This window comes from Salarias fasciatus, chromosome 1, assembly GCF_902148845.1.
Source record: "Salarias fasciatus chromosome 1, fSalaFa1.1, whole genome shotgun sequence".
In the NCBI taxonomy this organism is placed as follows: domain Eukaryota; kingdom Metazoa; phylum Chordata; class Actinopteri; order Blenniiformes; family Blenniidae; genus Salarias; species Salarias fasciatus.
In genome coordinates, this window is record NC_043745.1 from 16,940,180 (window position 1) to 16,955,840 (window position 15,661).

At 42.0% G+C, this 15,661-nt stretch overlaps 1 protein-coding gene across 6 annotated transcripts in view; it reads left to right on the forward strand.

Moving 5' to 3' along the window:
* Nucleotides 1-9,564, forward strand: part of esrrga (estrogen-related receptor gamma a) — a 65,497-nt gene extending 55,933 nt beyond the window's left edge. For all 6 annotated transcript variants that reach the window (XM_030092258.1, XM_030092224.1, XM_030092240.1 and 3 more), the window contains 3 exons: nucleotides 4,736-4,842; nucleotides 4,937-5,099; nucleotides 9,184-9,564. In XM_030092258.1, coding sequence (XP_029948118.1) covers nucleotides 4,736-4,842; nucleotides 4,937-5,099; nucleotides 9,184-9,428 — 515 coding nt within the window. In that variant the 3' untranslated portion in view covers nucleotides 9,429-9,564. The remainder of the gene's footprint in view (nucleotides 1-4,735; nucleotides 4,843-4,936; nucleotides 5,100-9,183) is intronic.
* Nucleotides 9,565-15,661: the final 6,097 nt, after the last annotated feature.

The following is a 15,661-nucleotide window of genomic DNA, read 5'->3' on the forward strand; positions in this document are numbered from 1 at the left end:
CAGGGGGTCCGTGTTCATTTTGGGCAGCGTCTGGCCGTATGGTACAGAACAGTTTGAGGTGTGCACGCACACACACACACACACACACACACACACACACACACACACACACACACAAAGCACCACAAGGGAGCACTTGCGCTGCCCAGCATGTAACAATGTGCACACATTTATACACAAACGGAAGGTGGAATGAGAGAGAGGAAGGGAGAGAGAGAAAAAAAGAGGGAGAGGGAGAACTGCATACCCAACAAACACACACACACACACGTGCAGGGCAGTGATGTGCTGGTAACCATTGGAACCTTCCCGTGTCCTCATGCAATCTCTATCTCAGTGGGCCAGTAGACTTAATTCCGCCGCCTGCAGACCACAATGCGTCCACATGCTGAACATAGACAATCCTGTTTTCATCTCACACCAGCGCCAGACAAGTGAACATCCAAAGAAACAATTCACAACTCAACCACATGTGCCAAGTGTAACTCTATGCCTTTACAAAGAAATAAAAAGAACAACTCAACTTGCAGTGTTTTCAAACTGCACTGCTCAAGATTTGTAGAGTTACAGGTATTTGAACTACCTTAAGGCAGATAACTCCCAAAGTGCATTAGCCTTTCTTGTTACATTGACAAATAGGTTGATAAGTTTCATCGTAGATGAGTCCTGGGGCAGTGATCAACTTTGGAAGGGTATCGCCATGTTAGTGTTAACAGATAAAACATGTGGTCAAAGTATACGGAGGGAACAACGTGTGGTCAAAATGGTTTCAGAGAAACCTCAGTTTCACAAAAACAAACAAAAAAAGACAATCGAATCACTCCTCATCTGTTAATGTGACAGATCACCATCGCAAGCTGTCTTCACACCTGTCACATGAATTTACACACATAACCCCCCCCCCAACACACACACACACACACAGATCAGCCTCCTCTGGTGTTATTACAGTAATTTATTACAGATGTGACAGATGTCACCATTCTTGTACAGACAAACACAAACAAAGTCACCTGTTTGTAACCTCACAAATACACAGAAACAATGCAAGCTTCCACACGCGCACACGCACAAACCGGTACTTAGGTAGTCACAAGCATCACAATCGCTCCTCACTGGTTCCCATTTGCCCTGTAACCACACAAAAACAAATATAGGCCTCCCGGATGTGTGTGTTTGCGTGCATCTGTGGAGCAACTGGGGCATGAGAGAGAGCTACCGTGTGTATCTGTGTGTGTGTGTGTGTGTGTGTGTGTGTGTGTGTGTGTGCGCGCCAGACTGTTGTGCGGTCTCGGGTGTAAACGTGCAGTCAGGACTCATTTGGCAGACAAACAGGCCGCGGGGTTGCTGGGGAATCGACGTGTGTGTGTTGTTTGTTTTTATGTGTGTATCTGATAGAGAAAAGGGGAAAAAGGAAAAAGAGAGCATGAGAGCAAGCAGTAGGGGTTAAGTCTGCATGACTGCACTGTAGCCTCTTACTGTCAAGCAATGTAAGGCACACACACACAAATAGTTTTTTTACCAAACTTACAGAGTGTGTGGTGTACAGACGCTAATGGAACAAGCTAGTGAACTCGTAAATATAATACCAATCACAATTGAGCTTTTTTGAAAGTAAAATTAATGTTAAACTCAAAGAGTGCGCATACAGACTTTTTAAAGCTATTTCTTTGTACCTTTGTATTTACTTGCATATTCAATCTATTTTTTAGACCGTTATATTTTCCATCAGTGTTCTTCAGCAAACAATTTCACTTTTTCCATGCACATTACTGCACATCCAATCTGGACAACACAACACCACAGCAAGCATCCATACAGACACCTCACACAGCATGCGATGCCTTTATCAACAATGGGCAGGAAGGAAATGTATTTAGAACCAAATAAACAACCGCCTTTCGTCAACTGAAATCACAGGTATGAAAGAAAGGTCTCCACCTCTACTCCCACCATTGGCATCTCTCCTTCATACACCTCCTTCCTTTTTTACTTTCTTCTCTATTCCGTACTCTCTTCATCAATACCTCTCTCTCTCCATCATCAGCACTAAATTCCCATTGATGTTTCTTTTCTTCTGTTATATCGATCGCTTCATGAGAAGGAGGGGAGGAAGGGAGGAAGGGAAGAAGGGAGAGATGGCGTTATCTGTTAATTAATTTGTCCTGAAGCCGGCCGCCTATTAATCAGACAGATAAGAGGCATTGGATGGCTGAACGGCACAGACAGGCTGGTGGAGGGGGGAGAGGGAGACACACACACTCACACAAACACACAGATAGAGATGTACGTGCAAAGTGGGTGGAACATGCGTGGCAATGTATGCACAGGCATTAAATATAAGCGTTCTCCAGAAACAGGTCCGTTTTGTCACTGTACAGTTATGTATTTTCACTTATTCCATGATTTCATACTTACACACACAAACACAAACACACACACAATCAAATACACACACACACCTCATCTTGATAAAAATCATTGATGTGCCTCAATAAGAAAAGCTGCACTTTCAGCTCAATAAATTAATCACAGGGGTTTTAATTATTGGTATTGTGTGTGTGTGTGTGTGTGTGTGTGTGTGTGTGTGTGTGTGACGGAAGGAGATATTTGTTCAGACTTTCAATGAATTTGTTTTTGTTGACGTTCACATTTTTTCTTTATTCACAATTCACAATGATTTTTTTTTGTTACAGTAATGGTGTATGTGCTTGCATGTGCATTTTTTTTGTGTGTACAATGTGTGCGCGTGTTTGTGTGTGAGAGCACGTGTATGTGCCCATGTCTTGAGCCATGTGGGCCACCATTGGCCCTGGATCAAATTCCACCAGAGGGACATGTGCAAATTGATTGAACCTTTTGTTCTGCTCCGAATGCCTGAGCACTGAAAACTGAAAACACACACTCACACATATACACACAGGGGAAAGTTAAAACACTCCAACCAGTGACACCATTAAATGATATTAACCCCTCGCTCATGTCTTCTTCTCTTCACTTGACCCCAGGGTTGAGCAGATTCAATAAGTGTATGCGTGGTAATTTTAGCTATGCCAATGCATATTTCCTCTGCTTTCAATGAGTGGTGAAGTTGTAAGAACCCCCGAAGTCATCTGCCACTGAGAGTGTGTATGTGTGTGTGTGTGTGTGTGCGTGCATGAAGACCCCCTTAAGAAATTCACCTCTAATCCCTTCTGATGATTTCATTAAGTAGAAGAAGTCACTGCCAGTTGGCAGCGATACTCCTCCCTTCACTGTGCTGTGTGTGTGTGTGTGTGTGTGTGTGTGTGTGTGTGTGTGTGTGTGTGTGTGTGTGTGTGTGTGTGTGTGTGTGTGTGTGTGTGTGTGTGTCCATCATACACAATTGGATTCAATCCAATTCATGTCTTTGCATGTTTGATATTGTATTCATGTTCATGTGGGGCAGTCTTTTTGGGAAACACTTTGTGATAAATTCTGAAACGCTTACAGAGTGTGTGTGTGGTGTGTGCATGTGTTTGTGTGAGCGCGTGTGCATTAATGATGTTAACAGTTGTAGATAAAATGAGCTAGAGCACATTAAAAACAATAGCCTGCCACCTGAACATAATGAGATGCCTGCCAGTGCCCATCAACACACTGTGAAGTAAGAGCCCCAACACACACGAGCGCTCACCAACACACACCTAACATCTCAAGAGGAGGCCCATCGCAGCAGATGTTGCTAAAGAAATATCTCCCATCTCATCTGCCTGCTTCTCCTGGCAGGCTGCTTCTCTCACAACCACACAGGAATACATACTTCAGACATACGCACACACACACACACACACACACACACACACACACACACACACACACACACACACACACACACAAATACACAGTGGAAGGCTGCGCTGAGGTCTGACAGGTGTGCTCGCATGGCCTACTGTCTTTGCCTTCCTTTGCACTCACAAGAACACGCACATAGGCAGAGAGGCAGGTGTGAATGGACAGGTGTGTGAGGAGAGGACAGCTGTGAGGAAAGGTGTGAGTGGGCAGGTGTTCCATTAAAGAGATAGACAGAAACAGACAGGGAGGTACAGACAACTAGTGGGAGGGAAGTTCTCTTTAGTTAGGCCCTAATCAGGAAAACATGAAGTGAGAAACATTACAATTAAAGAAGGAGCAGGCTGAGCATGTGATCCAGATCAACCCAAACACACAGGGCACTCAGGCCCAGATATATGGAGATGGATTGAGGAGAAACAAGAACAAACACACAGATGGTCAGTGGAGACAGAGTGAGGCTGATCGCAGGCAGTGGATTCTGATGGGAGACAGTCAGACAGACAGTCAGACGGACAGACATAGATGTAGGCAAATAGAAAGACATGGATTGACACCGGAGAAGGCAGGAGTTTTGAGGCCATAGCAGCAATTAGTGTGTGTATTTGAGCAGTGCAGCAGCGATGGCCAGCATTGATCGATGGAGGTTGTGTCAGAGGGAGATAAGGCCTGCCTTTCCCCAGAGAGTTGCCCAGGGCACTGGGGAGAGAGAAACAGGAGGAGGTGGAGGAGGAAGACGAGGATGAGGAGGGAGAACTATGGTCAAGTGGATGGATGAGGAGTGGGCAGGGGAAGGGATGAAGGGGAGTCGATCTTGACCCTCTTGCTTCCTTCTAAATCTTATTTCATTCCTTCTTTTCCTGGTCACTTTGGTTTTTACATTTCTAATAATATATTTTGCTTTTCTTTCATGTATGCACACCAGGTTTCTCCACACTGTCCTTGGCAGACCAGATGAGTCTACTGCAGAGTGCATGGATGGAAATCTTGATCCTGCGCGTTGTGTACCGCTCACTATCTTTTGAAGACAAGGTAAGAGTTGCCTCTCTTTATTTATTTCTTTTTTTTTTAGATCCTTAGAAACGGCTTTATTTAAAGTTTTATCCATCATTGTGCTTCTCCTCAGCTGGTGTATGCAGAGGACTACATAATGGATGAGGATCAGTCGAAGCTGGCTGGACTTCTCGACTTAAACAACGCCATCCTTCAACTGGTCAAGAAATACAAAACTATGAAACTAGAGAAGGAGGAATTTGTCACCCTGAAGGCCATTGCTTTGGCTAACTCAGGTTTGAATCTCTTTTCTCTCAGCTGATGTTTTCGACTGTCTGCACATCTGTGTTTGACTGCTGGAGGAGAGTTAATCCTAGGAATCTCCTGTCCCACGGGGCTCATTTAAGCTGAACCATCAGAGGACTGATTTCAGCACTCAGCATCCAGACAAACACGCACACACGCGCGCGCGCGCATGCACACACGCACACACCCACGACACAAGACACATAGCTTACTTCCCCAGTGGAGATTCTCTCAACACATACAGTTGTCAAGCTTCGTAATATTCTATTACCCACAGTCATACTACATGCTTTAAATGTCGATATGCACACATACTGACACAAGCACACACATGTTCAAGCTGAATCCCTCTCCTAAACAAAGTAGCGGTCCCATTTACAATTAGCATAGTCGTCTCTTCAGATGCCTTTTAAATAAGGTGAAATCATTACAGCCCAAAATCTGTCGATAAAGCCCCCTCTCTGATGTGTCCAGCTGCATCGACAGCTGACTGACACACACGCTCCCTCTAGTGCGCACGCACACACACACACACACACACACACACACACACACAGACACACACACACACACACACACACGCACACACACGCACACACCACGCACACCCTCCTCCTCTCATGACCCGTCTTTTGAACTTTGTCTTGGATGCCGTCCAGCTTTTCAGTACTCTTTAATTACAAGGAGAGAGCTGTCAATACAATGTGTTTAAATGGTAGCTTGCAATGAGAGCGCTTTGAATAGGGAGGGAGGGGCCTTTTGTTCTGATTCTGCTCAGCAAACGCACGAACACACACATACACACACTCAGATTTATACACTTTTCCTGTTTTGTTTTGTTTTTTTGTTTGTTTGTTTTGTTTTTTTCCTGTGATATACACAGCAACGCAGTCAATTTTAAAGTGTTGTTGTGGAAGTGAATGTAAATGACAGGAAAATGTTTTCCCACACACAGACCAGAAACTTATGTGCACACGAAGAAAACGTTGACGTATTGTTTTCCTGTGGCGTTCGTGTGACAGGCAATGTCTTTCCTCTGCATGTGTGCCAGGGTGCGTGCATGCAGGTGCTGAAAGAAAGTGATTAAATTATACGACAATTATATGATAAATACACAAATAATTGTTATTTGAGCACTGAGACAGCATAAAAGGTACTTTTAGATCCAGAAAAATATACCATTTTAAAATAATAAACACAAGGTGAGTGGAAACGTGCAGCTTTCTTAGTAGAACCTGGAGGACTTTACATTGCAGATAGACTTCATGTGGACAAATGCAAACAATGTGAAGGAATCGTTGCTATTATATGAAATATGACACCAGCTGTTATTTTAAATAGTTGTTTCCAGTGTCCCCTACACCAGATTTAAACACATGAGGTGAACAGGAGTGGTTTACTGGTTACAAAAAGCTTATCACTGCCTACTTATCTCTGCTTATTTTCTTTATTAGTGCTTTCCCTGGATTAATTACATTGTAGCTAATCTTGTTTTTTCAATACTCAGTATCGCTATATGAATATGTCATTTCAACTGAACTTCAAACAAATTGCTCAGTGAAGTGAATTTCTATGGTTTCACAATATTAGGAAGGAAATTGCAGCCGAGAAAACTCTGTCAAACACTAATACCTCTATAAAATACCATTCACACTCACTCTTTTTGATTGAAATTAAAGCAGCTGACATCTAAATAGGAACTTTGTATCATTGGCCACACTCTCTTCAAGACAACAGAATGCTAGCATTAGCATTTTGAAGGGCACTGACACTAATTAATTCACAGGATGCTAATCGTCTGCATTAATGAAGCCAAGCCTTAAGAAATGTTAGCAAACGTGCCCCACATGTAAAGAAAGCCGAACTAGGCATGGGAAACAGGAGGCGTGTGTGTGTGTGTGTGTGTGTGTGTGTGTGTGTGTGTGTGTGTGTGTGTGTGTGTGTGTGTGTGTGTGCGTGCGTGCATGTGTGTGTGTGCATGCGTGCGTGCGTGATTTGTGAGTCTCATGTTAACATGTGCGTTTTAACATCCTCATGTTCTTGTGCTCATTAACGTCTGCTGTTTTACTTGTGAGTGTACTGCGGGTCACAGCACAGGCCAGGCAGAAGCCGCGTCTAACAGCTTAAATACTGAACACACACTTTTAATCAAAAACAATGTGAAACTCGTTAAACATGAGTTTTGCCTTAGCTTGTCTCCTACAGGCTGGACCTGAGGGGAAACCTCCCTGCAAATCACAAATAACGCCGACAGGAGAAATACTTTTTTTCATGCTGAATGATAGTTGTACTCATTAATTTCAAGAATGTTCATTCATGAAACTTGAGTGTGTGTTAATCTAATAACAACAGACACTATGAGCGGCAGTTAGCTATTTGGCCCCAGTACTATTAATATAAACAGAGAGATGGTACTCACACTTTCATTATGATGGCAACGCAAACTCCTTTTATAATATACTGCATCTGTTAATAAAGCCCAATAATGGCAATGATTTGTGCTAATTTATGTTTATTAGTGTATCCTGCCCACATTCCAGCAATCATTACCCCTCTTCTCTAAGTAAAATTTCATCAAACAAGAATAAAATGAACGTCAGAGTTAATGAAAGTTGAAAAAGTGACAACCACGATGTTTTCTCTAGATCCCCACAGACTCCATTAACCAGTTTACTCCTGCATCTGTTACATCTGTTACGTGCTGTAGATTCAGCTCTGTGTATTTTACAGTGTGGGTAGGGGTATCTGTGAGAATGGGAGTCTGGTGATGTATTTCATGTTGAATGTAGTTTTTCTCTTCAGTGTCATTCATGTCTGTCTGTTTCTTCATGTGTGGACCAAGGATGTAAAACGGATATTCAGTTCAGAGTCAGAGGCCATACAGTCCAATTTAATCTTGATTAATAAGGAATTTATTATTTTTATTTGTGATTTGTTTTAGTGTGAAGAGGTATGCAATTATTATTTTAATAAAAAAACTGAGCAGACTACAATACAAGTGTATTAAATTGTAATATTTTTTGAGCCTGTAACATGCATGTTTTCACCCTTTATTACAGTACTATTTACAAAAAACATCATGTGTTTTCAAAACACACACCACACTAAAAGCTGCTCCAACAGCAGTAGCCAGGTAATATATATATATACAATATTCCACTACTGCTATAAGGTAAAACCACATGTTGCTGGAACATACTCAACACAATGTTAGGTTAAAATTAGAGGTTTGACAATCAAAGATCATATTTTTAGTTATATATAGACACATGCTGCATTCTGGTGCTTTCTGTGTGTGTCTGTATATGAAGAAGCGCTCCATGCCAGCATTACCTCAGCAGATGTGTGTTTGTGTGCTTGTAGGTGTGTGTGGCGGTGATGGCTGGGGGGAGGTGGTCTATCAATAGTTGTCTTGTGATTATTATTTAACATGCATGTAGTCATTGATCGAAGGAATTGATTGGAGGTTGGGAGCTAAAGGCCAGCTCACATTAAGACTTTGCCTCCCTAGGGGGCAATATGGAGCATTATTATGGAAAGACATTCTCAGCCTTTAACTGCCACATATGCTGAAACACACCTTACATGCCAGCTCAAAGAGAGATTACACAAGTGTGCGGGACTATACCCATGCACACAGTTACTCACGCACGTACGCACACACACACGCGTGTGCACGGAATCCCAGGTGTTGCTGCGTCTCTTCATCATTCTACAAGTCTATTTCTTTTTTTTTTTCCTACACCCACTCGTCTCTTTGCCCGTCCATTCATCACACCCACAGAGCCACACTTAAAAGACAGAGAGAGGAGCGGCCTCTGGACATAAAGCCGCCCTCCTGCAGTCAGTTCTACTGACAGAATGTGTGGTTCAGAGTTTTATTTTGAAAAATGCCCATAGTACTATTTATAATGTTATTAAGAAAAACTTTGTTTTCACACTTAAATATCTTTGAAGTTTGTGTGATTTTGTGTGCAAATTAATGGTATTTTGCTCTTTTTTTTTGCATACTCATTTCTACGCCTTTCAGTGGCCCCTTATCATACATCAGATCTGTGTTTCTCCTCTCTCCAGACTCCATGCACATTGAAGATGTGGATGCAGTGCAGAAGCTCCAGGACGTGCTCCACGAGGCCCTGCAGGACTACGAGGCTTCCCAGCATCAGGAGGACCCCCGCCGGGCGGGCAAACTGCTCATGACCCTCCCCCTGCTCCGCCAGACCTCCACCAAGGCCGTGCAGCACTTCTACAGCATCAAGCAAGACGGAAAAGTCCCAATGCACAAACTGTTCTTGGAGCTGCTGGAGGCCAAGGTCTGAGGACGGGGAGGGGATGAAGGACAGCTCGACACCAGTCCAGGCCGCCCCAGCTTCAACTGGAACTCCAAACAACAACACTGAATGACCTCTTGCTCTTTTACACGCACACACTCTTATACATGAAAATACACACACACAGACACAGACACACACACACACACACACACACACACACACCCCGCACGCACGCACACACAGGAATATGTCCCAGAAGTTTGTCCGGTGACACACGCGCCCCGTATGAATAACGAAGCAATCTGAACCTCCAACCTGAACCTGAAATCACTGCTGTCTTGGACCGAGCGAAGCTCTCCGACCCGTCTGCTTTGGGGAAGGTGCCGACAGACTGACGTTACTCCCCATTTCAGTCGGAGGAAGATATTTACAAACACATACGTAACAACACTTATTTATTTCCTACCACGGAGGCTCCAAACACTGATGATTGCAACACACTTATGCATTTAAGGACAATTAAGACGTTATTGATGACAGACACTTTACTGAGGACACATCAAACTAAAAACTCTTCATTTTGGTTCTGAGACTGGAAGACTGCACTCACGTCTCTTATCTCTTCCATATTTCACCCAGCAGAATTTTTTAAATGTTTGAGAAATCTGAGTGGAAAAAAAAAAGTACACTGAGGAAGTATTAATGACATTTGTTGTCAATGAACTTGTACAGTAAAGTTGGGACAGATGGACCGAGGGAAAAGAAGAGGAGAATTGCCCTGCCAAAGAATGGAACCATCCATTCAGAGGATGCCAGCAAACTTTTACTGTCACAACACGAACCGTTTCTGGTTTGATCCACCGGTTTCTTTCAGCCCCGGGTCATGGGGGTCCTGCTGGTGCTCCTTTCTAAACAGTCATTTCAGATGTTTCTGCTTGTAATGGAAACCAGCAGAACGCAGAGATTAAATGGCCAAGATTAGAAACAACCGCTGTAAACACTCTCTGGTTCTCCCTAAATTCACTTCCTGGTTTCCCGTGACACCCCTACTTCAACTTCAACTCCCCTACGTGTTGTATTTGCAGAGGACCGGTGATCCTGACCTGCCAGCCCTATCAGTATTATCATGGTATCCGGGTCAGGACACTTCGTGAAGCTAAAAATGGTTTCAAATGATCTAAACACATGAGGTGAGATTGGCCGACAGTTTTTAATTAGAAATATCACTCCCTGCTTACAGATAAGAGAAAAATAATGAAGAATGACTTCCTGCTTGGCTAACATGACATCACGTTTTCTGTCTGCCTCTCCTCTTGTGTTTTGATGTCCGTTTGAATCATTTTTGCCTTTGAGTGGCCCTGGTTTGCAGCTCTCTACGTATCAGTCAGTAGATATTTCCACCTGTCAATGTGCCATTCAGAACAGTCCAGCCCCACGCTCATTACCCACACTCTAAAACGTGCAGAGTGTCACCTCAGCATGACTCTCCTCGCCTCACTTCTCGCTCATCTTTTGCGTCAGCACCCAGATATCGTCGCGACTCATTGAGATAGCGGAGGGGAGGTCTTCAGTCACTCAACAAGGCAATACGAAGCAGAGGGAAAGGTATGCTGACAAAAAGTGACTGAAGAACAACTAATGTTGCTTTGAAACTCCTAGTTACTTTCTTTCTTCTTAATTTCTACCTTGGAAATAATCTTAGCGGTAATACCAATATTAGGGTTGTAAATAACTGTCATCCTGTATATGACATGTAACACAGCTTTGTTTTTCTTATTAATATTGTCTTCTTAAAACTGAATCAATCAATATGTCTTTCCTTTTTTCTATCAGCTTGACCACTTTCTGCAATTATCATCTATATGTATAATATAACAAGTAATAATGTATTACCAAATCAGCGTTTATCCTAGAAACTCTGAGCAATAGTGGTTTTTAATTGAGGGGGTTTGTGCATATGGACGAAGTCTGCAATATTAACATGAGGTGCCAGTCTTAAAATTTGGGGGAGAGAGGACGGGGATTTGGAGGAGATTTTTAGCTTCTCTTTCTCTCTGTGGAACTTGCCATAAGCTATCAGAAAACTGTCAGTGTTTCCTTCATTTGAAGAATGAGGACCAGGAATGTTGGGATGAGACGCTACTGCTGTTTGCCACCTAAAACTGATGAGTGCAGCGGGTTGAAGAAGCAACATAAGAAGTTAGAAAACAAAAAGCTCCAACTCCCAGTTTGCAGTTATCGCATTGTGAGTTTTTATACAATCTTGTGAGAAAAACAACAGTTGAATAATACACTGTTTTTGCCCATTTGAACATGAAAATTCGTTGGGTTTTTTTTTTACATGAAATTGTGTAGGGACCACCAGATTACCTTTAAATTGACTTTTTCCGGAGTGAAATTATTCAACCACAGTCAAAGGACCTTTTCTTGGACTGCCTCCTGTAAGCTCAGCTTGTCATTTTCCTGAGGTGTGAATTGGCATCTTTCAGGAGAATACGGCATTTTAGACTTATGACGACTCTCAACCAAAATAAATTTCCCAAATGCGGTTTTTATTCCGTTCATCCAGCTTGTGCTGAACTGAAATGTGACTTGCGGTGCGCTGTCGCTTTAACAGACCTAAAATAATAAATACACATTGATTTATAGGTTGCACATCAATTGTGAATATCAATAATTTTCTCCTGTTTGGAATTCCGATTTTTGGTTTTTTTGTTGTTTTTTTTTACAACATTGCACTTCAAGCTGAGCCGACAGGAAGCCGTTTTACAGTCAAATGAACACGACACCGATTTCACAGCTAGAACCAGATTGTGTACTGACTGATCACAGCTTTAACAGGGAGACATTCAGTAGGTTTTTCTTTTCCCTCAAAATAAGAATGCCAAAACGCATAATCTAGGTGACAGTGTAGTCTGATATTAAATGGCGACTCGTCACAGCCGAGGAGCGCTGCAGTTTAGGTGTAGTCGATCTCTAACATCTCACGCTCTGTATCAGCCGTCAGTATTATTAGTAAGGGGTATTTTCTCAGCCTTCTTAAACATTGTATATTGTAAATTATACAGATTATAATTCTAACATAAGACATTTTATTGGAAACAAAATACAAAAAAAGAAAAAAAAAGTAGTAGTTCAGTCTGTGTGTTTCATGTTTGCTGTTTTTTCTATCATGCGAAAAAAAAGAAATCTATTTATTTGGTTTTTGTTTTATTTGTTGTTGTTTTGGCGTCCTGTTTCTGTTGGATCCTCTCCTTCTCCGTTGAGGCGTCGCTGTGTGTTTTTTCTTGTGGTGATTCCTGTTCTTGTGCTGTGTGCTTCTTCTTTAGACAACACAGAGTAGAGTAGAGGCCATGTCGTCTGTCTTATCTGTGTGTCGGATCAGTCCGCCGGGGGTCTGGATTCTCTCACAACAAACCCAGTACAAGGCTCTTCTTCTAGGAACTTAACTAGGCCACCAGGAACAAATGCCACTTATCATTTTTTTTACCAGACTATTCATAAATAATGAAATATTAAGTATCTAAACGAAGAAACACCTTAACAAGTACTTAGAAAGGGATCATTTGTGTAACTTTCCTATAGATTAAACAATATTCTGTATATCTTTAGGTTAAATAAAGATGAAATCAAAGGGACATTTGAGTAATTTACAACTGTAGGTGACTCTTTTTTGAAAATCTCGCTGTACATAATTGCCTCCCATACAGCTCAGCTCAGTCATTATCAACACAAAGAGAAAATACTAAGATAAGAAACTTTTTTTTTTTTCCCTGTTTCACCTTCTTCCTGGGAAAATATCCTGCATTAAAGCAAACAATGAAAGGTTTTAGTGGGGTGACGAAAAGCACTGAGGAAATTAAAAAGTTTTGTTTGCACTTGCTGGCTCCCTTTGTCACACAGTTATGATTTTTTGGGGACAGTGTGTTGGAATTAACTAACAACTTTCAAATTTAAACTGAAGTTATCAGTGTTTTCATATGTAAGCATCATGAATTTGATGAATATAACTTTTTTTGTTGCACAACATGCACCAACATGATAAATTACATTATTCAATGCTTCAATTGAGGTCTTGGAGAAAATTAAATGTTTTACAGGCAAAAATACAGTAAACGTCATACCCCAATGAACTTTTTTGATTGTACTCTAAAACACAGAATTGCTTACCGTCATACTACACAAAACTTATCAAAGGTGTTTTTCCTACTTTTGTTTTTCTTTTTTTCATTGTTGTGTCAAACTTGTAATCCTGAACAGTAGAAGACTATGAATCATGTCGCACGTCGCCCTCAGGCGATCAGTCCTGAGCCAAATCTGGTTAGTGATCTAGATTGGAAATGAAACAAAACTGTTCACAGTGATGCTTCTTTCTGTTGCTCACTGTGATCTGAGGGGAGATTGCCTTGACGTTACTTCCTGCTCATGCCACGTTATGCTAGATGTGTTGGATTGAAGGGTTTTACCACAAGCACTTATTTTTCTTGTTATAAAGCAATACTTGAGTGATGGTACAACATGGCGAGTGTTGCACATGTTTGGATTGGAGGTCCGAAAACCGATGCACCTGTTGGGTCAGTAGTTTGAGTTACAACCGCAGAAACAAACCAGACTGGTGAGCAGAGGAGGAAAGACTGTTCTTTTTTTCTTTTTCTTTTTTTTTTTGCTGAGCCAGTGGCAAATAGAATTTGACCTGGTTGCACTTTGGGCATCACATTCATGCCCTCGTTTGGAGCTTCGATCCATTAGCTGCAAACACTGTGAAGTCACAGTGGTTTAGCAGAAAGATGAGTTATTGAGCCGTGGCGACAAAGCAGGAGTGTCCATCCTCCATAGCTGCACAATAGCTGCCCCTGAAAACTGCTAAGGCCAAACCGCTCTGCAGTGTTTAGTCATTTAGTTGTATTTAACCCCCAAATGTAACTGCCACTTGTGCTGCGGCTGACCCTCCTGCAGTCTGAAACTGCAAATTTCAAGAAAACGCTGAAGGGAGAGAGAGAGAGAGAGAGAGAGAGAGAGAGAGAGAGAGAGAGAGAGATTCTTTGGGGAACATTGGGACAAAAAGGATATTTAAGAATTAAAAAAAAAACCCTCGAGTGGTGGATGAGAGAAGATCCTGTAGCGTTATTACAAACATGTCTGTAGATTTTAGATGTGCTTCACATCAATAAATGAAAAAAACGGAAAAAAAAAAGATAAGCAATTACCTGTATATTTTTGTGATGTGTATCATACAAGTGTGCTCCAACAATAATGTCCATTTGTGTAAATGTATTTATTTCACATTGTATATATTGTTCAATGCAAAAAGAGAGACCTATGATTCTGTAACTTAAACTACTATGGGTTGAAACATTACATGTGTTACTCCAGACTATGCCTTTCAGGATTATTACAGTAGAGCAATATCAATTAAAACCAGGCTTCCAGTTTTGAAATCTGTCTTTTGACTCATTCTTCAGGTTTTTTTTGTTTGTTTTTTTTATTCTCATGTCTGTTTCTTTTAGAGAGACACTCGGCATTGTGTATTCGTCTTTTATACCCACTTTGTGGAAGCCACACACACATGGATACACACCTCCAGACAGAGTTACCAGTTCACTTAATACACACTGTGGAAGGGAAGTACCTGGAGGAAACCTGTGTTTGCACAGGGAGAACATGCTCACTCTGCACAAACCCCAATGGCATTGTTCATAATGGCCAGCTAGGAGGTGGAGACGGTTCCTATTAAAACATCAAAACTTTTTTTTTCTACTTAGGAAAGGATACATACAGCACACACCCATCTATCCCTATGAATACAAGCTATTCATACAACACAGATAAGCACTGAGAGCCAAAAAAATGGTCACGTTGTCATTACAAACCTGCTGTTTTTGATGCATTTAGTTGAAAGTACCGCTGTGACGGACTCCAGCCCCACAGACCTGCTCGCGTGGGCCTTCGTCCTGCCTGTAACGGCGCTGCTCTGTTTTACTGCGCGTTTTAGTGCTTTGTGAAAAGCAACTATCGCAGTGGGTGTCGAGGCAGGGGTGACATGAATATTTAATTTGCCAAGCACTCCTCTGTCCGTCCACCATGGTGTTTTGGAGCAAGCGGGGCAAGAATCGCACCTCTCAGAGTCAGTGTCATCTTCATCATCGTCATCATTACCATCACTGACTACACAGAATTAAAAAAAAAAAAAAAAAAAGAAACAGATCTGCAGAAAAGGAGAGAGTGAGAGAAAGGGGAAGAGGGGGAGGTGTGGAGGAGGGAGGAAGGAGGGAAGAGGA